Consider the following 24,938-nt stretch of genomic DNA (forward strand, 5'->3'; position numbering starts at 1 on the left):
AAGCAGCCAATCAATGATCCTCTCTCATCATTGATGTTCCTATCTCTCTCTCCCTCTCCCTTCCTCTCTGAAATCAATAAAAATATGTTTTAAAAAAGAAAGAAGAAGAAGGAGCGGGTGGACAACAGGATCAGAAATAGTGAAGCGCTCAGAAGGGAGACGAAAAGGCTCCTAGGCTGGGCTGGGGGGCAGGGGTCCTTTTCCGGAACCAGGCAGGAGAATGAACAGGTTAAAATAGAAGCACAGCGAGGAGAAGAGAGAAGGCAGGAGCGGCCCAACACCCCACTGAAGGCCCTGAAGGGGCCGCTCAGACCAGTGTGAAGAGGTTGGCTGGGGAAAGGTTCAACCAGGCAGGTGTTGGGTCAGACACAAGATTTCAGCATAAAATTCTAAAAAAGATGAACGATGCTTAATACGGAATGGAAATCAACAGCATTTCTGGTTTTATTTCTTGTGAGGATGACAGCAGGGAATTGTGGAAACAGGTGTGAGTAGCACACTGCCCGGGGGAAGGGAGAAGAGGCCCCGGGGGCCTGGGGAGGTGGGGGGGGCGGGGGCGGCGGTGCCAGCCACGGGAGGGCCGAGGCTCCCTGTGGGACTGGGCCATCTTCTTGGGTTTTACCGCCTCAGGAAGGCACAGGCTTCCAGAAGTGCTGTGGGCACAAACAAGCAGGAGATTCAGACACTGATTTCTTTTGTAATCAAGACATCAATCAAGGAGGATACTAAAACAGAGGCTTTCTTCCGCCCTTTTCCCACCACCGTTAGTCATGCTTGCTCTACTCACATTTCCCCACGGCCCACGGCAGCACATGGCAGCTGTGGCCTCCCCAGCCTGGGCCATTCCCTGCTCTGGCCTGAGTGACACGACCCCCACCCAGCTTGTCTCTCACCGACATTGATGGTTCCCTGACTGCAGGAATGTGCATCCTCTGTGTGCAGATGTGTGCAACCGTGTGCACTGCTCATTCACTCATTCACTCACACATGAGCCACCGTGCTAAGTGCCGAGGGTTCAGCCTGGACAGACCGGCCCTGCCCTCGGGGGGTGCAGTCTATGCGACCGTGAGGCGGCTACTCGCATGAACGGCCCTCCCGCTGCGTTTCTCTGAATGTTGCCTAGAAACACGGGCAGCACAGTTCAGTTCCCCGAGACCTCGGCTGAGCGAGAGCAGGGCTCTCCTCCTTGGCACCCGATTTGCAGCTGGGACTTCTGCTGTGAGGGTTGTTCTATGCTCTTTAGTAGCATCCCTGGCTTCTACACACGGGTACCAGCAGCGCCCCCTAAGCTATGAGAATCAAAACTATCTCCCGGCACTGCCAAGTGTCCCCTCAAGGGCAAAATCTCTCGAGTTGAGAGCCACTGATACGGAGATTCTTGGTCCTACCCCCACCCGTGGGCCAGCCCCCGCCCCCCACCCCACCCCCATCGGATGCCTCTGACTCTGGATGACCTGGGGCCACAGAACCTCAGAATCATTGTCTGGAGCCTCCCAGTGCTTTGCAGTGTCTTCTTAATGTTTTTTAAAGGATTGAATTATTGTCAGTACATATTTCTGGCTAAAATGCTATTTTGAGCATTTGTATTCTCTATAGTTGGTATTTGGGGTAACTGTCTAGACACCGGAATTTGCCCTTTCTCAATACATATGTGTCTACATACATACACATATACATACATACACACACATTTCATTTTACTGAATAACATGGTCAGTTTCTAAAAGCTGCATGGCCGTCACTATCAGAATGATAAAATTTCACATATTATCTCCTGCTTTATTTTAGTCTCCATTTCTCTCAAGTTACAATGAGGTTGTAACTTGCTGAGGCATAGAGGCATTCTGTTGCCTTAACATTTTTATACCCATCTTCCCTCCGAGGGTCCTGCTTGGCCCGCCAACCTTGACCTTCCCCCATGGTGGTTTCTGGGAGATGTCACCGACAGTGCACTTACGGGAGGTGGAGCATTGTCTCAGATTCCCAACGGCCGTGACGTACTCTGCTCCCAAATATTTCTCATACGTCGTTTTGCCTTGGAGGTTGGCCAGACACTCGGTGTTGTCATTGAAAAGAAGGTTTTTGGTTTCCGACTGGAACAAGCAAAACGTGCCTGGGCAGTCACGTCCCTTTCTTCCAAACCTAGCCTGTGTCAAAGGGCAGACAGCACGTGAGGAGCGAGGACAGCAGGTGAGTATCTGCATTAGGGAGACCAAGGACACCCTTCCTGCCAGGATCAGCCCTGGGACAAACATGGCCAAAAGGAGCTCAGTTCCGGACTCGTTCCCTGACCAACGCCCTCCTGCTGCCTGGGCCCCAGGTGGCAGACCCACCCAGGGCAGCTCCCAGGCCTTCGACCTCTCTGATCTCGCCTCCTGCCACCTCTCCTTCCTTCCTAATCTGTGGCCTCTTTCCCTAGAACTTGTTAGGGGTGACTAAGTGACAGCTGAGGGTTTGGGGGATCTGCCCCAAATGTCGGTCCCCAGCAGCCTTCTAACTGGCCAGCTCACCCGGAGAGGCAGTCTGCACTGGACATCATCTGCCCCCCACAGGCCATTGCCTTGGCAGGGCACTTGGCCTCCCTGGGCCACAGTTCCTCCTCCACACCCAGACCTCCCGCAGGGCTGAGCTGGGACACCAAGCATCTCATCGACAGCAGACCTCTTACCAGCACCAGTGCGGACGCCACCATGAGGGCTCCATAATGCCTCTTATTATGGCTATGGGTACCATTTCAGGGCCCCTATCTTTAAAGTGCACCTGGAGATGCGATGGGTTTTTTGTTTGTTTGTTTGTTTTTGTTTTTTTATTGATTTTAGAGAGAAATAACTATATATATATAGTTATTGATTTCAGAGAGGAAGAAAGAGGGAGAAAGAGATAGAAACATCAACAATGAGAGAGAATCATTGATTGGCTGCCTCTGAACACCTCCCACTGGGGATCGAGCCTGCAACCTGGCCATGGGCCCTGACCTGGAATCAAACCATGACCTCCTGGTTCATAGGTCAACACTCAACCACTGAGCCACACCGGCTGGGCATGATGTTTTAATACAAAACTAGGAGTTCTAATAGAGATGGCAGACTGTAAGGAAGTGGTAGGATGTCCTTCACACCACTCTCAGAGACGGCCTCAAAGCTACCGAAGTTCTGGGTGAGCTGCTTTTGAAGATGACAAATGCAGTGGCCTTGTCTAGACATTGCTCAGTTGGCCCAGATTCAGGGAGCATTGACTAAGCCAATCTACCTAGTTGGGGGAGGAAGGCTCAGTAGCCACCCTCTTTGCCTAAAGAACTAAAGAAGCGACTGAGCCAGGCGGGCAGTGAGCTCAAGGCCAGGGGCAGGAGACTGAGAGCAAAAGTTAGGTCAGTCCTAGAAATCCCAGGACAGTTTTCATGGAGACTCTGGGCAGCCCTGTGGCCTGAAGCAAATACTCTCACCAACTTCAGGCAGGGGGACTGGAGAGAAAGGCTTGGCATGGGCTGGTTGACCCAGCTCTGCGGTTGCCCACCTGACAGAGCCCATGCAGCTGAGAAAGGGTAGGGGGCCCTGGTAGTGCATACCTGCTGGTCGAGCAGCACCTGCTCCAGGTGCTCCACCTTATCTCTCCGAGATACCACAGCATGATTTGGGGCCTTGGCGAGGTAGCAGTTCTTAGCCTCAGTCACAGGCTTCCGGGTGCCATTGAGGCACAAGAGCTCGAAGTCTTCCAGCCTCAAATCCTTAGCCCAATCCTCAGTGCCCTTTCCTGGGGAAAGAAGAAGGTGACATCAGTCCAAGGGGCCTTCTGGGTGGGTGTCGCCATCTACTGGCCTCTTGAAATGCAACCCCTGGGGTTGTGGTGATGTGAAGGGGAGAGAAGAAAGCGCTGTCAAACACATATTAATGCTGTGTCCATACAATGAAATAGAAGTCAGCCATGAAAGGGAGGGTAGTACTGATACACATCACAACATACAAAAGGCCATTTATTGTAGGATGAAATTTATGTGAAATGTCCAGAATAGGCCAACATAGGGAGACAACGTGGATGGGTGCTGCCAGCTCTGAGAGAGAGAGAGGGGAAGTGACTGCACTGGAGACCACTGAACTGTCCACTCTGAATGGGTGGGTTTATAGTATGTGAATTGTATGTCAATAAAGCTGTTAAATGTTTTAAAATGTTGTTTATTGATTTCAGAGAGGGAAGGGAAAAGGAGAGAGAGAAAGAAATATTAATGATGAGAGAGAATCATCAATGGCTGCCTCCTGCATGTCCCCTACTGAGGATCGAGCCTGCAACCAGGCATGTGCCCTGACTGGGAATCAAACCGTGATCTACTGGTTCATAGGTCAACACTCAACCACTGAGCCATGCTGGCCGGGCAAAGTTGTTAAATTTTTTTTTTTAGTTTCTAAGAAGAAAACCCTCTATCAGTGCCATATTTTCCAGTGAGTTCCAGAAAAAAAATAGCTGGTTTATGTTCAAGAACAAATTGTTTCCTCTTTCCTTTCATATTCAGACGCTCTTAGTGTAGCCTGAGAAAAGAAGGAATGTCTAAGGGTTTCTCAAATATATTTGGTCAGTCCCAATAAAATACAGTTGTAAAATCCTACAGAAGTTTAAAATTAAACCTGACATCTGATCCCTGGAGACCACTTAGATGAATGGTTCATAAATTCTAAATGGAATCGCATGCATGTCTGTGTGCATGCAAGTGTGGGTTCATGTTCAGGCCTCTGCTACTCTCCTGCCATCCCCCCTCAAGAAAACACTCCATCCATTCTCTTGTCTTTGTCCATTTGATATTGGGTCATTCTAAGTTTACATGTCTGGCCTTGACCCCTCTCCCAAGGGATGTGAGGAGGAAGGAGTGGCTGTGACTGTTGATGTCTTTGAAGGAGGAGGGCAGAAAGCTGGGGCCGTTCTTTCTCAGGGGATGAAATGGGAAGGCACCTGCTGAGCAGGAGGGGTGGGGAAGCTGATTGGGACTGAGGAGAGGGGTGCACTCTGGACTCTCGAATTTGGTCATTATGCTTTCCATCTAGAGGTCAGGAGAGTGATTATTCAACGTCATCTGATAGACTATCTTCTGTCATCTGCATCTGCCTGTGATTTTGTCCCCATTTACTCCCAAGGAGTTTCCAGACAGTGACTCACACGGGGCTGAATGAAGGTCCCTACTTCCTTGTATGAAGGGAAGTTTCATTTGCATATGTTTGATTTTTTTTTTTTTTTTGTAGTATCATCCACATTCAGGCAGATGGTGTGTTTCTGTGGATGTCTAGACAAAGCCAGGAGACATTTGCTACTGAGCATTGCTGGTATGTGTATGTGTGTGTGTGTGTGTGTGTGTGTGTGAGAGAGAGAGAGAGAGAGAGAGAGAGAGAGAGAGAGAGAGAGAGGTGTGGGGGGTTAAAATCAATGTGACATGCCCTAACCGGTCTGGCTCAGTAGCTAGAGTGTCAGCCTGCAAACTCAAGGGTCCCAGGTTCGATTCCAGTTAAGGGCGTGTACCTTGGTTTCGGGCACATCCCCAGTAGGGGGTGTGCAGGAGGCAGCTGATGGATGTTTCTCTCTCATCGATGTTTCTAACTCTATCCCTCTCCCTTCCTCTCTGTAAAAAAATCAATAAAATATATTTTTAAAAATCAATGTGACACCTATAGACATTACCAAAGTAAAAAATTTCCAAGTTAACTTAAAGTCTGGAAACCTGTACATCTTCCCAGCTGCAAATATGACAAGTAGGAGGCGCTGTGATGCCAGAGACTCTGCTCCGAAGGGGAAAGGGAAACTCCGCTTACCATTCGTGTTCTCCAGGACAGTGGCATCTTTCACAAATGCAACGTCTCCCGCATTCTCCGCCAGGCACCTAACATGGTCCAGAAAAGAAACTCAGTTCCGGAGAAGAGAAACTATCAGACTTTTCATAAATATTTGCAATAAACATTTCAAAACATTGAAGTAAACATAAAAAAGATAAAGACAAAATATTTCCAGGAATTTTAGGTTTAAAATAGAAGATTGAACACATATGTATAGCTTCCCACCTCCTAAAGTCCCAATAAAATGATATTTATGAGATTTTTTTAAAAGTTTTAAGCTGACAGGAGAGAAGAGCACAAGGAGAGAAAGAGAGAAGATAATGACAACATTTGGAAGTTAGAGAGCAAGTGGGTGAGCAGTGATTGACCCAGCAGAGCAATAAACAGCTGTAACGTAAGTTGGAAGTGGGGGAAGCCCAGAAAAAAAGCTGATGTGCATGGCGAACTCCAGAAAGGCTCGACAACTAGAAACACCATTGAAAGGGACTGAGAACAAGAGTGAAGAGAGCTGACATAGGTGCAGGGTAGGCGCCCTCTTAGCCCGTGCAGCTCCTCCTCACCCTGGCAGGAGACTGAAAGTTTGTTCACCATGGAGATTGAACCTGAACAACACTATGGACTAGAGAACCAAACCCAGTTGAGGGCAGAGGCCCAATGCTGAAATCATGGAATGGAGTGAAAACTATATCTTGGAAGGTTCATTCATAGCTGCTTACCTCTCCCAGGCTCCCAAGGAAAATATGATCAACTCAAAGAAGATGCCTATAGGATCTGACACTTAGATGTTCCACAGTGAAATGACACAAACCAACTGCCCAACAGTGAGGCCCATACTCGCCAAGATGTGGCAGCTGATGCAGAGCTAACAGTCCACTCTGGTGCTTCTCTCTTTAAATACGGACAAGCAGCCAGAGAGCACTGCAGACTTGGAGAAATGTCAGGAGATATGGAGACCAATGCAATCACACCCGGGGGGGTACAGAGACAATATAATAAAAGCTACTTTTATATCCTCCCATTCCTGGAGAGAAGGCTACTGAATTTATACTAAAAAGTTCCAAGACCACCCTTTGACCCATGCTGCTCACAGATGCATGATGCCACCTGCTGGTGAAATATATTATTGGAACAGTGGTTCTCAACCTTCCTAATGCCACAACCCTTTAATACAGTTCTTCATGTTGTGGTGAATGGAGAGAAGGACTGGGCCTTCCAAACCCCTAATGTAGTAAGTGACACTGAGAATCATCATGAATGGGATTGCAGAGGTGGGTTGTGGATCATCACTGTAAATAACTACGTGGTTATCATTCTGAAAACCTTTTTTGTTGTTGTTATTTTCCACTTAACTAGTGGAGAATAGCCCTGCAATGCTACTTTTTCTCTCTGCCATCTCTCAGGCCAAAATCAAAGAGAAAAGTGAAATGGGAAGCATGAGGATCTAGCGTGGGGGAGAGAGTGGTGGCTGTGAAAAATGATTCTTCCCCATAAATTCGAACTGTAGATAGGACTTAAGGTCCCACGGGCTCTATCCATTTGACTTTGAGGATGAGGCCATTGAGGGCGCCTGAGGTTGACTTTGGCTCCAGGCCACAAGGAGGAGCCCAGCAGAGCTGAGGTCAGACTGCCCAGTGCCAGCCCCCACGTCCGGGGTGGTGAGTATGGGGGGGACAGCCCATCAGCAGACCCCCAAGGTAGCCCCTGGCTCTCTGTGACAGGCCACATCTGGCCCCTGAGAACGCAGTGCCAAGATGCTGGAGGATGAGGCACAGGCCCTCTCCTGGGGGCACTCACCGGAAAGCCCCAGTGTAGCTGTAGTATCTCTCATTGCTATTGGGGGCACACTTGTTCTGGCCCGCTTCGTTGCCAATACACAGCGCGCAGAGGTTGGAGTTCGGGTCGGACCCGGGGGCACAGCTCTGACTGAAGAATTCATCTGTGGGAAAGGCACATGGGAAGTCAGCTCTTCCTACCTGACTTCACGCCCACGCCTTCACCTAGCAGGGCATGCAGCCTGGGTCAGGCTCATTCTAGTGCCCAGGACAGAGAGAACACAGCCACTGTCACAAGCAGTGACGTGTCACCACCAATCCGGGGCCCACCGGAAATCGGAAAAGGCTTCGGACTGCAGGCAGGGGCAGGAAATCGGCCTGGGGCTGGGGAGGAGTCTATGATGGGACACACAGAGGGTCCCATGGCCAAGCCTTGAGCTGGGGACTGCACTGATGAACTTGGCCATGTGCAGAGAAACGGACTGAGAGTCCAGTGAGTTACCTCGGAGTGGGGTGGGCGGGGCAGGTGTGCAGAGAACCATTCAGTGCATCCGGACTGCGAGGCAGCCACGTGGAGAACTTGCTGACACCCATACAGGCTGTAGGCCTGCCAATCCCCACCCCCTCCTTCCTTGAGGTTCCCAGGGTGGCCCGCCCTCCTCCCTCCGGGCTCCTTACCAAATTTGCAGGAGCCTGTCTGGTTGAAGAGCAGACCCATGGGGATGTTCCAGCCTGCAGTCCTGCCCACGGCGGTGTGGCAGGACTTCTTGCCTCTCAGAGAATTCCAGGTGAAGCCAGCATTTGATTTCTTGACAACCGCCACAGCTCGATACCCTTGGACGAGAGAAGAGCAAGTCTTCATCTCCAGGGGCCTGGCAGATGGACGCTGGTGCAGCTGTCTGCACCTCAGACCGAGGCTGGTCAAGAAGCTTCATCAGCAATGCTTCCTCCCCCTCCCCCGCAGGTACCACATTGTTAGGTGGACCACAAAGGCTTACGCTGCTGTCCTTTGGGCTATGAAATGAGACAGTAAGAAAAGCTGATTCTTTCTGTGATTGCTGGGGACATCCTTGACCAGCCACACCCTGTCCCTGAGTTATAAACCAGAAACTCACCTTTAAATGTGAGCTACTAAAGCAACAAACACTGAACGTCTAGCACAGCGGTTCACAACCTGTGGGTCGCAACCCCTTTGGCGGTCGAACGACCCTTTCACAGGGGTCGCCTAAGACCATCCTGCATATCAGATATTTACATTATGATTCATAACAGTAGCAAGATTACAGTTATGAAGTAGCAACGAAAATAATGTTATGGTTGGGTCACAACATGAGGAACTGTATTTAAAGGGCCAGAAGGTTGAGAACCACTGGTCTAGCATGACCCCAATGGTGCATAAATCACCAAATGCAATATGCACTGGGCCAGAGCGATGGCGGCCACCAGGCTTAGCTGTCTGGACCGCCCTGTGCTGAGTCCTGCGCTGTCAGTCCTCCTCCTGCCAGGGTGCACCTGACAGACTCCCACTGTGGACAGCGCACAGCTCCTCCGAAGCTGAGCCAGCACCAGCTCTGGGCGGGCAGGTGGGGCTGGTGTGCAGAGCAGGGCATTAGCACAAGGGACGGGAGCTGCCATAGCATCAATGTCTAGGCCTGTGAGTGAGATCAGGAGACTCTCTGAGCCACTGTTTCTCATCCATAGGAGATGGAGATGGAACAGCTCACCTCCCACGTGGCCAGGACGCAATGAGAAACTTTGCAAGTTCTCTGCCAAGTGCAAAGGTCAATCTAACATCCGTTGTAATTGTCTACGAATTACTTGCATCTTCACAAGAACTTTGGCTGCGTTTCTTTCTGTGAGTTTTTTAAAGTTCCTGCCACCTCTTCCTCCAGCAACAAGAACTTACCCTTGACCCTGGAAATGACCTATTCCAACTCACCTTCCACTGGTCTATTCACACAATCCGAGTTACCGCTCTCTTCGGATTCTGAAAGAAGAAAGACAAGCAAAACGTCGTGAAACGCTCTGACGTATTGAGAAGTTGCAAACTTTTAAATCTCAACAGTGCAGACTTGAATGCGAAGAGACTGTCCCAGTGGCTCCAGGCAGCAGAGCTGCACCCATGTGTTCACCACAGACACAGACTCGGATGTTCCCAAGCAGCGCTATTCACAGGCGCCACCGACTGGGAATGACCCAGGTGGATAAATATCAGCGGTAGAGCCACACCATAGACTACCATGCAAGACAATAGTCTACACCACGCACCACAAGGAGGAACAGCACAAGCATAACACTGAGCAAGAGATAAAACAGCATGCGCAGTGCAGCTCCTTTTATATAAAGTTCAAAAATAAACAGAACTGATCCGTGCCCTGGGAGGTCAGGAGTCGATACCCTCACTGGAGTAAGGGGGCTGGTGACAGGAGGGCACACAGGGACTTGTGAAACTTGCTGTGTCTTGATCTGGGCACTAGCGCCGGGGGATGCACCAGTGTGAAATGCCATGGAGTTGTACACTTATGTGCACTTTTCTGTATGCATATTATACTTTCCTGAAATATTTCCAAAAACGTTGCTCTCTAAGGCCAGTGCCAGCTCCAGCCGAAGGAGAAGTGGGTAAGTGAAGAGGTCTCTATACCACAGCTCATAAAAAGCAGACTGCCTGCAAATCCACTGGTGGTAAAGCACCTAGAAAGCAACTGGCTACCAAAGCTGCTGGTGAGAGTGCGCCCTCTACTGGTGTGGTGAAGAAACTGCATCGTTACAGGCCTGGTCCCCCAGCACTGAGTGCAATTGGTCGTTATCAGAAGTTCACTGAACTTCCGATTCACAAACTTCCCTTCCAGAATCTAATGCGAGAAATTGCTCAGGACTTCAAACCAGATCTGTGCTCCCAGGGTGCAGCTGTTGGTGCTCTGCAGGAGGCATGAGGTCTACCTGGTTGGGCTTTTTGAAGACACCAACCTGTGTGCTATCCATGTGTCAAAAGACATCCATCTAGCATGCTGCATACGAGGAGGATATGCTATGGCCCTAGCCGGTTTGGCTCAGTGGATAGAGCATCAGCCCTCGGACTAAACGGTCCCGGGTTCGATTCCAGTCAAGGGCATGTACCTTGGTTGCAAGTTCCCTGGCCCTGGAAGGTACAGGAGACAATTAATGTGTCTTTCTCACATTGATGTTTCTCTCTGTCTCTCTCTCCCTTCCACTCTCTCTAAAAGTAAATGGAAAAATATCCTTGGGTGAGTATTAACAAAACAAAATAAAACAAAAGAATATGCTATGATAAAAAAAACATTTCATTCTTTAAAAAAATTTTTCTCTTTTTCCTGTTATTGGTAGTTCTGAATGTTACATTCTCTGCCATTCCCCATGGGATCAAAAGGTACCTAAGTATAATACTGCAAGTGGAAAACAGGGGACAGAAATTAGGTATTGCCGTTTTTCTATTTTCATTTATGTGCAAATTTCTTAAATATAAAGTGGGGACATAAAGCATCAATGCATGTAAAAATGCTTCAGTAAACAAGTTTCAGCAGTTCAACTTTATAACAATATAAATAAGCCTGTTAAATTTTTCTGGACAATGCCAGTATTTGGATTTTTTTTTAAACATGTCCATTTCTTACTAATGGCAACTAACGGAATCATGCAGTAGATCCCATCCATTCACTATATTTTCTGACTGATTGCCCTACATGCAAGTACATGCATTTAATGTTGTCTGTTTTCTGTGATATTCCTGTAAGTTTGCTATTAAAATACATTAAACTAATTTTTTTTATAGATTTCAGAGAGGAAGGGAGAAGGAGAGAGAGAGAGAAACATTAATGATGAGAGAATCATGGATTGGCTGCCTCCCGCACCTCCCTTACTGGGGATCCAGCCCAAAACCCAGGCATGTGCCCTGACCGGGAATTGAACCATGACCTCCTGGTTCATAGGTCGACACTCAACTTATACTTAGGCACCCTTTGACCCCACGGGGGAATTACTGGGCCACATCATAATTTTTTGAATTACGAAGAGGAACCTTGGCTCTGTGGAGAACACGGCCCTTGTGTTCACTCTTTCCCTGATTCTCCTGTTTGAATGTATCCATCCTTCTCAGTGCCTCCACCTGGACCCACAGAGTGGGGTGGCTCCTCCACTCCCCCAGCCCATGGCCCAGGGGGAATAAACCAGAGAGGACACCCCCACACACACACTTACTTTGGCTCTCTGCCAGCACAGGCACCAAACCACATTTGCCCGCGATGTAGATGAATCCTCCGTCCAAGCTCATGGCGTCAGCTTCTCCTTTCTGCAAAGACAAGCAACTCTGCGGCATCAGGGCAAGGCCACTTGTGTCCTGCCTGGCTTGATGGCAGCTGTCCCAGGAAAGCAGCAGAAAGAGGCGGGAGTGTTTGAACCGAGCACCCAAAGGGCATGCCGTAAGCGCTGCTAATCCTCAGCCAGCCACCGACCTTTCCTGCTGTCACTTCCACTGGAAAGAGCCTGCACAGGCCGCACTTGCCCTCCATCCCCTGAACAAGCCCTCTGTGCCCTGGAGTGCCCTTAGGACAGCCTCCTGCACAGCCTCACTCCCGCAGGAGACAGATGGGACCAGCTGACTACACTCCAAGGGCTGCACCGAAGTTGATGGACAAATGAGCTGCGATTTCTAATAACATTGGCTCTCGGCAGGAAGAATGTGCGTGGGAGCAGGGAGTCATCAGGGTCCCACGCGCCCTCTTTGACCCAGTAATAATTTGCTTGCAACAATATTAAAAGTAACTGGAGCCCTAACTGGTTTGGCTCAGTGGATAGAGCACTGGCCTGCGGACTGAAGGGTCCCGGGTTCGATTCCGGTCAAGGGCATGTACCTTGGTTGTGGGCACATCCCCAGTAGGGGGTGTGCAGGAGGCAGCTGATCGATGTTTCTCTCTCATCGATGTTTCTAACTCTCTATCCCTCTCCCTTCCTCTCTGTAAAAAATCAATATGTTTTTTAAAAATTAAAAAAAAAGTAACTGGAGACGTGTATGAAGATTTCTATTCAAGGAAAGGCATCACGGGGTTATTGTAACAACAAAATAAGGGGACAAAGAGGAATAGGGTCACGACCAGGCCACATCCCCATAAGAGATACCCTGAAGTCATTTCTTTCAGAAGTGTTTTCAAAGACTATATATTCACGTGACGTGGCTGTGATATACCATTAAGTGAACAGGATGCAAGTAGCACCTGACAGATATGAGCCGGTGCTGTGGCCAGCCCAGGCATCGGGGCCCCCGGAAGTCCTGGGTGGGAAAGTACCCCAACTTCAGCGGTGGTGTCTCTCTGTGTGAGTCACAGCTGGTTTCTCTTTAATTATTTTACATCATACCTTTCCATCTTTTCCAAACTACCTGCAATGATTGTGCGTTGTTCTTATCATCAGAAGAGTGGCAACCCCACAATATACAGTTTTCTGACAGAAAGCTGTGCCTGTTTGCACTCTGTGTGCTGGGCTGGAGGAGACCCCCGCCCCGGGTGCCCCCTGCCTACCCTCACCACAGTGCCTCTTAGCGCCCAATCACTTCTAAACAGATGCCCAGGACCTGGGGAATCCTCCGGAGCCCACTGCCCCACCCGCAGGCCACACAGGCTCCCACAGCAGCAGCCTTACCAGGACCAGGGCGATGCAGTCCTCGGTGGTGGCGGCGGTGGCACAGGCCACTGTCCCATTGCTCTGGCTGCTCCACTGCTGGCACTTGCGCTGCTCCTCGGGGCCCACCGCACACCACACGACCCGTGCGCGCCGCGCCTCCACCTCCGCGGACGCTGCCCGGAGGGACACAGCATCAACAGGGGCCCTGAGCCTGGCCAAGGACACCCCACGCTGCCAACCTCCCTGGGGCCCGGGCTCCACTCTGAGCACCCTTCCTGCTTGGCCTTCCCGTGGGTGCGGACCAATCCTACTTCCAGATGGAAGAGTCTCCGGGCATCTACCTCGCCCCCTCCACTGTCAGCGCCCAGCCCCTTCCCGGCGGTTCCCTCCTCACCTTGTTTCTCGGTCCCATTCCTCTCCTGGCTTCTAATCCACCCTTCACTCCTTAGTGTAACGACTTGCCTAATATCTCAGTCCCACAGGATAAAAGCTCCAGAACTCAGAGACAGGGACAGCTCCCCCGAGATGGCCTAGGGGACCCTGAACCCAGCTCTGACCTCGCCTAAGGCTGGCAGTCATCTCTGGGTTCACCCACACTCCACGCCAAGCCCCCCAGTGGGGAAAGAACCACGACTGAGCGGGCCCACTGTGGTCTCCCCAGCCAGGCCCAGAGCCCAGGCACAGGGCAGTGCGCACCAGGCCTCCGGCTTCACCCCAGGGGGGCCCGGCTCTCTTGGCCCTTCAGTTTGCTCACCCCATAGGAGGCAGACTGACTTTTCTGTCAGGGCTGGGGAGGCTGACGTGCACAGGGACACATGGGGGCATTAATCACGGGCTGACACGTTCTTTCGGAGTCACTCCCACACATTGAAACGCTCTCACTTGGTTGGCAGAGACACTTGCACCTGCATCAAACCTACCACGGCGGAGACCTCCAGTGGCTGGGACATGGGGTAGTGACCACTCCAGGGGGTGTGAGGCGCTCTCCCCAGGGACTCAGCTGTGGCTCCCCACCCGCACCAGCCAGCCCTCACTCACTTTCCTTCAGGCCCTTGAGGGCAGTGATGTAGTTGGAACCGAGGTACAGCCCAGCGTCTATCTTCGAGGGGATCCTCAAAAACCCGAGCGCATTATCTTTGAACAGCAGGTCCTTCTGCCCACGAGGGGAGCTGAAGAGCTGGAATGCCGACAATTTGCCTTTTCCAAACTTCTCCTAGTTAAGGACAACATAGAATTGCTGATGTCGCAGTAAGTAAGAAAGAAACAAAACCACAACGATGAAAAAGAGTATCTGGAACTTAGGGGTGATTCTGAGAGCAGGAAGCTTGGTTGCCTTCCTCCTGTAAGGGGCTCAGGCCATTTCTGTGACATAGCTCCCAGAATAAGCTCACAGCTTATTCTTTAGGGTGTTGCTGGGGTCCAAGCACCTTGGGGTCCTGAGAAGGTTGCATTGTCCTCCCAGCTTTGCCCCAGCCCATGAGACACTGTTGGTCAGTAGTGCTGGAGGGGCTTCGTAGCTGCTGCTATCCAGAGGGCAGCCCACTGGACATGCCTGGCCAGTGAGGCTACAGAGGGGCTTCTAGAAGGGCAGGGAGTTAGGGGAGGAAGGAACCTCTGGCATCAAATCCCAGCAGGAGTGTGGATACCTGTGCCTTGTTGAGAAGCCTCCAGATCAAGTCCTCCTTGCCATCCTCACTTCGGGCCACAACAGCATGAGAAGGAACCTGGGCCAGGTAGCACTCCTTGAAGTCATCCACTGACTTCCGAGTATTGTCTAGGCAGAGCAGCTCATACTGGTCTCTCTCAGCCTTGTCTGGCAGGTTCTCTGGGGAAAAGAGGAGAGGAGGGGGTTGGAGGATCCAGAGGAGCCTACTCCAGGCAAAATCATGAGCCCCAATTCCTCTCTCCCCATGGAATTTGAGCTGGAAGAGATATTTTACACAGTTGACAAAATTGGGGGTTCTGAAAGAGACAGTGGATTGCTCTAGATTCTAGAGCAGGGGTGGGCAAACTTTTTGACTCAAGGGCCACAATGGGTTCTTAAACTGGACCGGAGGGCCGGAACAAAAGCATGGATGGAGTGTTTGTGTGAACTAATATAAATTCAAAGTAAACATCATTACATAAAAGGGTACAGTCTTTTTTTTTTTTTTTTTAGTTTTATTCATTTCAAATGGGCCAGATCCTGCCTGCGGGCCGTAGTTTGCCCACGGCTGTTCTAGAGTCTAGAACACTCAGAAAGGGGATCCTCAGTGCCCAGCCAGCCTTAGGGCCCGGCCCAGTGATGCTCTGAGTGGATCATATGGGCTGTGCTGGTGCTGGTGAACCAAGGAAGCTGAGCCAGACATCATCTGTTTCCATGGCAACCCCACCTAGAAAAGGGTCATGTGATGGAGACAAACCAAGGGACCAGCCGGGGGGTGCTGCCTTACCCACATCCCTACAAAGAATAAAAATGGATGGAATATGGTGGGCCTGTGTCTGGAGGTCCTAGGTGAGTGTGATGGGCCTGTCTCTGGAGGTCCTGGGTGAGTGTGATGGGCCTGTGTCTGGAGGTCCTGGGTGAGTGTGATGGGCCTGTGTCTGGAGGTCCTGGGTGAGTGTGATGGGCCTGTGTCTGGAGGTCCTGAGTGAGTGTGGTGGGCCTGTCTCTGGGGAGGTCCTGGGTGAGTGTGGTGGGCCTGTGTCTGGGGAGGTCCTGGGTGAGTGTGGTGGGCCTGTCTCTGGGGAGGTCCTGGGTGAGTGTGGTGGGCCTGTGTCTGGAGGTCCTGGGTGAGTGTGGCGGGCCTGTGTCTGGAGGTCCTGGGTGAGTGTGACGGGCCTGTGTCTGGAGGTCCTGGGTGAGTGTGACGGGCCTGTGTCTGGAGCTCCTGGGTGAGTGTGATGGGCCTGTGTCTGGAGGTCCTGGGTGAGTGTGATGGGCCTGTGTCTGGAGGTCCTGAGTGAGTGTGGTGGACCTGTCTCTGGAGGTCCTGGGTGAGTGTGACGGGCCTGTCTCTGGAGGTCCTGGGTGAGTGTGATGGGCCTGTGTCTGGAGGTCCTGGGTGAGTGTGATGGGCCTGTGTCTGGAGGTCCTGAGTGAGTGTGGTGGGCCTGTCTCTGGGGAGGTCCTGGGTGAGTGTGGTGGGCCTGTGTCTGGGGAGGTCCTGGGTGAGTGTGGTGGGCCTGTCTCTGGGGAGGTCCTGGGTGAGTGTGACGGGCCTGTGTCTGGAGGTCCTGGGTGAGTGTGGCGGGCCTGTGTCTGGAGGTCCTGGGTGAGTGTGACGGGCCTGTGTCTGGAGGTCCTGGGTGAGTGTGACGGGCCTGTGTCTGGAGCTCCTGGGTGAGTGTGACGGGCCTGTGTCTGGAGGTCCTGGGTGAGTGTGATGGGCCTGTGTCTGGAGGTCCTGAGTGAGTGTGGTGGACCTGTCTCTGGAGGTCCTGGGTGAGTGTGACGGGCCTGTGTCTGGAGGTCCTGGGTGAGTGTGGTGGGCCTGTGTCTGGAGCTCCTGGGTGAGTGTGATGGGCCTGTGTCTGGAGGTCCTGGGTGAGTGTGACGGGCCTGTGTCTGGGGAGGTCCTGGGTGAGTGTGGTGGGCCTGTGTCTGGAGGTCCTGGGTGAGTGTGACGGGCCTGTGTCTGGAGCTCCTGGGTGAGTGTGGTGGACCTGTCTCTGGAGGTCCTGGGTGAGTGTGACGGGCCTGTGTCTGGAGCTCCTGGGTGAGTGTGTTGGGCCTGTGTCTGGAGGTCCTGAGTGAGTGTGGTGGGCCTGTCTCCTGAGGTCCTGAGGTCATGAGTGAGTGTGAGGGGCCTGTCTCCTGAGGTCCTCAGTGAGTGTAGTGTATCTATCTCGGGAGATCTTGGAGAGAATGTCATGGGTCTGTCCCCAGTGTTCCTGGGTACAATGTGTCATTGGTGCATACCCAGCTACTATGCTTCAGTGTGTGCTCCCTCAGGGCACTCTCTAACAAGACAGTAAGAGGACACACATAAAGGCATGAGTCGCGGAGCTCTCTGTGGTAAAGGGAAGGACAGGATGACCCAGGCCATCACTAAGGTGATAGATAAGAAACCCTGGTGGATGGGTTCCATGGAGCATCCATCAGCAGTTAGAACCACTAGGCATTTGTACAACAGCATAGAGAAATGTCTAGACCAAAGTGCTAGATGGGAAACCTTGGCAGCAGCATGACTTCTAATGCTCAGTAATGAGGGTTCTTGTGCTCAATAAAACATCTGTGAGCTTAGAACCCAGGAACCCAATGGGCCCTGGACATTTACAAGACCACGTACATCTGGGAGGGCACGTATCAAGCTCCTTGGCAAGGAGTGTGTGAGGGGAAGAGAAAGGCAGTAGACACCGATCTAAAGAAAACTGATTGTATAAACTATGAAATTACATAAAATAAGAGCTGTGCTCTGTGGGGAACCTTAATAAGAGTGTGCCATGAGCCCAGCCAAGGTGGCTCAGTGGTTGAGCGTGGACCTATGAACCAGGAGGTCACAGTCAATTCCAGGTCAGGGCACATGCCCAGATTGCAGACTCAATTCCCAGTGTGGGGTATGCAGAAGGCAGCAGGTCAATGATTCTCTCCCATCATTGATGTTTCTCTTTCTCTCTCCCTCTCCCTTCCTCTCTGAAATCAATAAAAAAATATATATTTTTTAAAAACAGTGTGCCAGGAATTGAGGAATCTAATTAGCTTAGTGTTTAGAATTATCTATATATATAAAAGGCCAATATGCAAAGTGTCCCCTCGGGAGTTCAACCGCAAGACCGGGAGTTCTATTGCTAGTTATGATGTGCACTGACCCCGAGGGGGCGACGTGAAACATGGCAGGTGACCAGCAGCAGCGGGGCACTGAGGGAGCGAGGAAAGGAAGAGGCGAGGGCGGGGGGGGGGGGGGGGGGGGGGGCGCAGCGCAGGAGGCAGGGAACCTGATCGCCCTGATTGCAGGCCAGGCCTAGGGACCCTGCCCATGCACAAATTTCGTGCACTGGGCCTCTAGTGATAAGATAAAAGAAAAGGAGGCAGCACCGTTTGTCTGCACTGCACCTCCTCTCCGGTCCCCAAGGCAGCTCCTCTCTCTGCTCTTACCGAACAGTGTACTGTCTTTGACAAAAGCCACGTCTCCAGCCCCATCTTTCAGACACCTGTGAAATGAGAAGGCACAGGAGGGTCAGCCCGGAGCGGCTTCTTCCTCGTGCCCCTAAAACAGGGCTTTCTTCGTGGGTGCTGCTCCTCGAGGGCAGAGCTCGGGGGCTGTGGGACACCCTGACTGAGAAGGCAGCAGGGGCCCCCTCCAGGTAGAATCTGAGGAGGAAGGACTCAGGTACTGGCCAGAGGCCCCCACCATTCGCCTTAAGAACCAAGAGGGCAAAACCTTGTCTTTCTACATAAAAGAGAAGTTTGAAGCCTCTACACCAGAGGATAAAGTCTCAGTATCCTTGGCCATGTGGTTCTTTCTCCCAAGACTGAGTGGGCAAGTGAGCCCTGGCCAGTAGAGAGGCAGGGAGGCCTCCCTCTGCAAAACTGCCTGAGTCCCAGAGGCTGGGGGGAGGATGGGGGGGCGCTGTCAGTGTCAGCCTCAGCGTGGGGGCAGAAAGGCGCAGGGAGTCCATTGGGCAGGGTTCGCTGTCTCCAAGCTTTGGAGGGGGGTGCAGGGGGTGCCCAGGTAGGATAGACTAACATCAGCCCGGACAGCCCGCCATCCTGCCCAGCCGGGAGCCTGGGACTGGCTGCTGTCTCATGATAACACTCCTTCAGCCCGCCCGTCCATCCGTGGGAGAGGACATAAGTCAGCAGGCGGAAGCCAGGACAACACAAGGTCAAAGCCAGATTCACGGTTCTCTGGAGAGACCAGGCGGCCACTGCTGAGGGACTGTTTGCTCCCCGGCTGGAGTAGGGGTGAGGGGAGCATGTGCTGGGCAAAGTCAGCACCCTCCTTGTACACCGTTTCTCTGTCTGCACTGCACCTCCTCTCCGGTCCCCGTGGCAGGCTGAGCTCTACCTGAGGCCACAGAAAAGGCCTCCTGGCCTGAGGACCTGTGGCACTAGGGCCACTGGGGAGAAGAAGAGAGTCTCACTCACTTGAAGGCACCGGAGTAGCCAAAGTAGGGCTCCTGGGAGGAGCAGGCACATTTGTTCTGCCCTGTCCCCGCGCACAGGCGACACAGATTGGGGTACTGTCTCCCGTCCGCACAGGGCACACAGCTGGCCGAGAAGAAGTTGGCCGCAGCTGTGGATACAGAGAAACAGACCAGTGTGGGAGGCAGCCCTGGCCACAGCCAGCCTCCCCTCCCGTGTGCTCCTCGTGGGCAGCCCCTCCCTCCACCCCTGCGGACCTGTCGCCTCTCTTGTGAGGTTCTGAGTTCAGACACGAGTTCCCCAGGGCAGCTGGGGCAGCGAGCCCGCCAGGTTAACCTTGGAGTCACCTGCACACTCACCCGTGTGGTCCCAAAGTAGCTGTGTGTGTGTAGAGACCCCTCCCTGCCTGCGATCACCACCAGCCCCCAGCCACCTCACCTTCCTGAAGGTGCGTGGGGGGGCCTTCCCAGTTCAGGAACGGACGAAGCACGCCCATGGGGATGTTCCAGCCGGCGGACCTGTTCAGGCCGGTGTGGCAGGACTTCACGCCTCCCATCTGGTTCAGCTGGAAGTTGCTGCCCTTCTTCGCTACAGCCACAGCGTAATAGTGGGTCTGGGGCTCTGCAAAGGGCCAGGGAGAATGGAATGCTCATGGCCAGGACCCAAGGGAGAGGAGCCCCTGGTGGGAGGGGCCTGGAGCTGCAGTTTCTCCGGGTGCAGAGCTACCCAAAGCCTGTCCTGACCCCCGGGGAGCAGCCGGTGTCCTCCCGCAATGGGTCACCTCTGGCCCCAAGCACCCGGGGTCTCTGTGCCTTCAAGTGTGATGCTGTCCAATGCCCCACTGAGGCCATTCATCCACTCTAACTCCACAGAGCCCAGGGCCAAGGCCACGGCCACGGCCACCCCAGCTCTGGGTTCCAGGGGGAACTCACTCTCTTCCGTCCCGTAGACCTCGGCTGCTACAGGCCGCAGCTTGTAGGGTTCCAGGCCGGCCTCATACACCAGCCCGCCGTCCAAGGTCACAGCATCTGCCTTGTTTGCCTGAAAGCAAAGCGGCCAGACCAGCTTCAGGAGCGAACCCGCCCTCATGCAGGCAAGTGGGTCGCAGGATGCCAGAAGGTTCTGGGGCTGGAAGGACCTTCCGAAGGGTCAGGTGGCACGAGCCGAGAGGCCCTCTTTTGGGACAAACGGGCACCAGCCCAACTGCTTTAACCCTTGAGGCTGGCAGGTGCCCACCCACCTGTACAGGGTGGGGCAGACGTAGGTTTACAGTTGTGAGTACATGAGACACAGAGTTTACTCTTGTGTTATTATTTATTAACTATTGGATTCTTTTCCATATGAACAACTGTAAACCTACGTTTGCCGCACCCTGCATAACTCTGGTGAGCACACCCCTCACAGTGGTTTATACATTTTAATTAAAAAAAGAGACACAGAAACAATTTATGCTGAGATCCCAGGCTCCCCACACACATGGTCTCTCCACTGTAGAATGTGGATCTCTGCATTCAAAATAGTGTCACGTCCTATGAGAGAGGCCCGCGCCCAACTGACAAGCGCCCAGGAAGAAAAGCAGAGGGAGGAGGGGAGAGCACAGTTTTTCATTTTATCCCATGCTTTTCCCTTCCCCTCCCTTCTCTTCTCTTCCCTCCCCTCCCCTCCCCTCCCCTCCCCTCCCATTAACTTGGTCTTACCCAGCATATGGCGCTGACTTACCGCGATGGCCTGGATACAGTCCGTGTAGGAGGTTTTCCTTATGCAGGAGATGGAGGGCCCACCCACTCTTCTCATATTCCGCTGGAATGCGAAGCATTTTGTTGTCTCGGCTGGTGAGATGGTGCACCATCTAACGCTCTTCCTAGGGGCGGCCAGACACAGTCCTGGGAGAAAGGCCAAGGAATAAGGGTTCAGCCACTGCCCACAGAAGAGACTGCCTTACCCTCCGACGGACTTTTCCAGACTCTGCCATCTCTCCCGCTCCGCCCCTTCCCTCTCCACTCTGCCTCTAAGGCAGGCCTCTCGCCTCCGGTGGAGGCCTCTCTGGCCTAGTAAGCGCGCTGTCCTGGCCAGAGAGAGGGCTGGTGCTCGGTGAACTCAAGGAGACCTTCAGAAGCTCTGGGTTCTTTCCTTCCTGTGACTGACACGTTTCCCACCCTAGAAAAGTGATGATCCCTTGCGTCCGTGGATGGGGTTCTCCCACCTGCCTGGTCCCACCTGCACTTGTGAGGTGAGCAGGAAGGGCTTCCTGCTCCTCGTGTGGAAACTGGCTCTTGAGGAGGCTGAGTGGCTGGCTGCTCAGCAGCGGCCAAGTCCAGCCTAGAATCCAGGTCCCTCGAGAGCAGCGGTTCCCAACCTTTCACAGGGGTCGCCTAAGACCATCCTGCATGTCAGATATTTACATTACAATTCATAACAGTAGCAACATTACAGTTATGAAGTAGCAACGAAAATAATTTTATGGTTGGGGGTCACAACATGAGGAACTGTATTTAAAGGGCCAGAAGGTTGAGAACCACTGCTCTAGACTGTCGTGTCTATAAGCATCTCCCCAGGGGATGCCCAGGGAGCTAAGGACAAGACACCTGACTCCTTGGCAGTAGCTGCAGTAAATGGTGGACCAAATAGGTCGGGGTGCCCCCACTGAGGCTGCTTCTCCTGCCCAGCCTGCCTTGGTGGCTACCATCTATGCAACTGGGGAGAAGGCTGCACCAGGTTTGCTCACAGCTCTTACAAGCCACCCAGGTCCCTGGCCAGGTAGCTCAGTTGGTTAGAGTGTTGGCCCGATACATTCCCCGAAGAAATGAAAACAGATGTCCACATAAAGACTCCTGCATGAATATTCAACGCAGCATTACTCAGAAGAGCCAAAAAGTGAAAACAACCTGGACGTCCACATCCATACTATGGAATTGGCAATAAAAAGGAATGACTGAGCCTGAACCGGTTTGGCTCAGTGGATAGAGCGTCGGCCTGCGGACTCAATGGTCCCAAATTCGATTCCGGTCAAGGGCATGTACCTTGGTTGCGGGCACATACCCAGTAGGGGGTGTGCAGGTGGCAGCTGATCGATGTTTCTCTCTCATCGATGTTTCTAACTCTCTATCCCTCTCCCCTCCTCTCTGTAAAAAATCAATAAAATGTATTTAAAAACAAAAACAAAAAAGGAATAACTGATGGGCACAATATCAATGTGCCTTGTTTATGCTAGGTGGAGGGTTCCAGACACAGGAGACCACCTATTGTTTGATGCCACTCGTATGAACCGTCCATAAAAGGCAAATGTATAGGAACAGAAAGTAGACTAGTGGCCACCTGATGCCGGGGTGGGAATGAGAATGGATGGTCATGAGGAAGGGGATAGAAATGTTCTCATCGGGTTTGCAGTGATGGTTCCCCCACCTGGTAGCACTGCTACCAATCACTGACACAGGAGAATTTCGTGCGATGTAAAATGCACCCAGTAAAGCTGTTAGAAACAAAAACACCTGGTTGCATAAGCCCCTTCCCCTTTGGATGTGCCCTCTGCCTCCCCCACTCGTGAGCCAACCCTGCACAGTCAGCCCCGAGGTGTTTGAGGCACCGGGGAGGGTGTGTAGGAGACTTGTGGCTCCCAAGGCTCAGGGACCAAGACAACCAAAGATTCCAGTGACAATGGGTGCACTTGAGCCAAAGCCTGGCCTGTGGCCCATGGCCACATCCGGGAAAGCAAGGCTTCCTGCCTCTCAGCCTCTCCAGGGCGCCGCCCCCCACCCCCACCCCCCACCCCGCCCCCGTCGGCCCCCAGCAGGCCACAGATAAGGGAGCAGAAGGGAGTTGGCCCTGAGCAGCTGGTCCTGGCCAGGCCCAATCCCGCCTTAGAGAAGAGAGGGATGCCTAGCACTCATGGGAAGGAGTGTGGAGAAGGGGACCAGAAGGCAGAGACGGGGGCACCGTGCTCCCTAGGTTGGGGACATAAGTTCACTGCTGCTAATTACTCCTCCCAGCAGATGTCCCAGAGGAGGCTGCATTGGGCTGGCGTGGAACTGGGGGGCTTTCCCCCTGACACGCCCCCCCCCCCCCACTCACAGCCTCAGTGCTGCCCATCACAGCCCTTTCTGCTGCTGCCTGGAGCCTCCCCTTCACTGAGGAAGCCCTGCCCCTCAGACAGGACATTACTAATGTCCATCACTGGCCTGTGCCCTCAGACACCCCAGAAATTGCTTCAGATGTTTAGGTACAGAGCTAACAATTGTTTTGTCCCTTCTATGTCATCCCTTCTAGTCTGGGCACATCTGAAACCAGAAATCTATCTCTCTGCCCTCTGAGAAAGGTCTCCTTGGGAGGTCTGGACCACCACCCCTGCCCCCGGATGGGGGGAGGTGCCTGCCACTGAGCAGGTGGCACCCTGCTGCTGCCCCTCACAGCTGTGTGGGAAGATGTTTGGCCCATTCTTCACATGAAGAAACCGATGCTCAGAAAGGCTCTGCCTTGCCCAAGTCAGCACAGCCCTTGCAGGAGCTGGGATCTTGAGCCCCAGGTCTGCTATGTGTCTTGGGCATGTCACTCATCCACTCTGAGTCTCATTTGCCTCCCATGTAACTGCCTGTAACAGTACCTTGGGTATCAAAGGTCCTGGTAGGACAAAATGGGACAGGGTTTAGGAAGACCACTCCCAGCAGACTTCCTGGAGGAGGCTGCACTAGGCTGGAATAGAACTGGGGGAGCTCTGAGCAGCTCTAAGCTGCCCAGGACCAGTTCAGAAGTGCTAGCTCCGGCTCCTCCCCAAGGAGCCCTGCAACCCTGGCAACTGCAGGCTCTGGGTGCCAACCCTGCAGGACGCAGGAACCAGGACACCCACCTGGGGGTGCACAGTGACAGGGGCTCCCACCTCATGGGGCACAGAGACCAGGATGCCCACTCAGTGGAGCTCGCCCCCAGGACCCTACACTCACCAAGGGCCAGGATGGACAGCAGGGCGGAGAAGATGAGCTTCATGCCTGGGGTCCTGAGGTGGCTCCAGCGAAGGCTCTGCCACCTGCGCCTGCTCAGCAGCCCTTTATGTAGGGCTTGCTGACATCATGGGTTTGTCCTGTGGCCCAATAGGTGCCCCCTGGCTGCCCCACCCCCTGACCAAGTTCCTGGAGACAGAGAAACCCAGGAGGGGAGGGGACAAAGGGGGCAAGGGAGAAGAAAAGATGCCTGGGCAGGGCTTGGCACCAGGAGAAGGAGGAAGCCCAGCCCACTGCCACCTGGCAAGTGTGCCCTGGTGCTGCCTCCCACTGATGATTGATGACTCCCCTGGGGAGTCGCAGCCCCTGAGTTTGGTCCTCCCTCTGGTCTCGGTGCCTCCTAGAGGGTGAGACAAGAGCTGGGGTCCCACGGTGAACATTTGTGGATCATCTTGACTGTGACGCAGACCCACCCAAGTCTTTGAGGCTCTCCAGGAAGCTTTGGGGCCTCCGCCCTGGCGGGGAGCCTGCCACAGAGCGTGGGCCTGATCAGGGATCCTGCTCTCCGGGCACAGAGAGGGGCCGGGGTTTGGCACTGGAATCACCAGCTGGGTTTGGGGTGACAGGTCCAGGGTCTCTCACTGTTTGGAAACACAGTATCGCAACACTAAGGGTGGCTTTCATCAATAATTGCAATAAACTCTTTCAAAAATAGTGAAGAAAT

General features: G+C 53.0%; 1 protein-coding gene across 1 annotated transcript; it reads right to left on the reverse strand.

The window, feature by feature from the left end:
* Positions 1-420: 420 nt before the first annotated feature.
* Positions 421-24,316, reverse strand: LTF (lactotransferrin). The gene is made up of 17 exons (XM_070391687.1): positions 24,218-24,316; positions 21,003-21,166; positions 20,216-20,324; positions 19,722-19,904; positions 19,287-19,434; positions 18,294-18,349; positions 14,863-15,041; positions 14,255-14,429; positions 13,235-13,389; positions 11,798-11,888; positions 9,522-9,569; positions 8,261-8,416; positions 7,605-7,746; positions 5,790-5,857; positions 3,566-3,750; positions 1,958-2,147; positions 421-653 (listed from the first exon to the last, which is right to left on the reverse strand). Exons 1-17 carry the CDS (start codon positions 24,258-24,260, stop codon positions 619-621), a joined length of 2,127 nt encoding a protein of 708 aa, XP_070247788.1. The 5' UTR covers positions 24,261-24,316; the 3' UTR covers positions 421-618.
* Between the last annotated feature and the right edge of the window lie 622 nt (positions 24,317-24,938).

This window comes from Myotis yumanensis, unplaced genomic scaffold, assembly GCF_028538775.1.
Source record: "Myotis yumanensis isolate MYYU_CA2020_CCGP unplaced genomic scaffold, mMyoYum1.0.hap1 SCAF_14, whole genome shotgun sequence".
In the NCBI taxonomy this organism is placed as follows: domain Eukaryota; kingdom Metazoa; phylum Chordata; class Mammalia; order Chiroptera; family Vespertilionidae; genus Myotis; species Myotis yumanensis.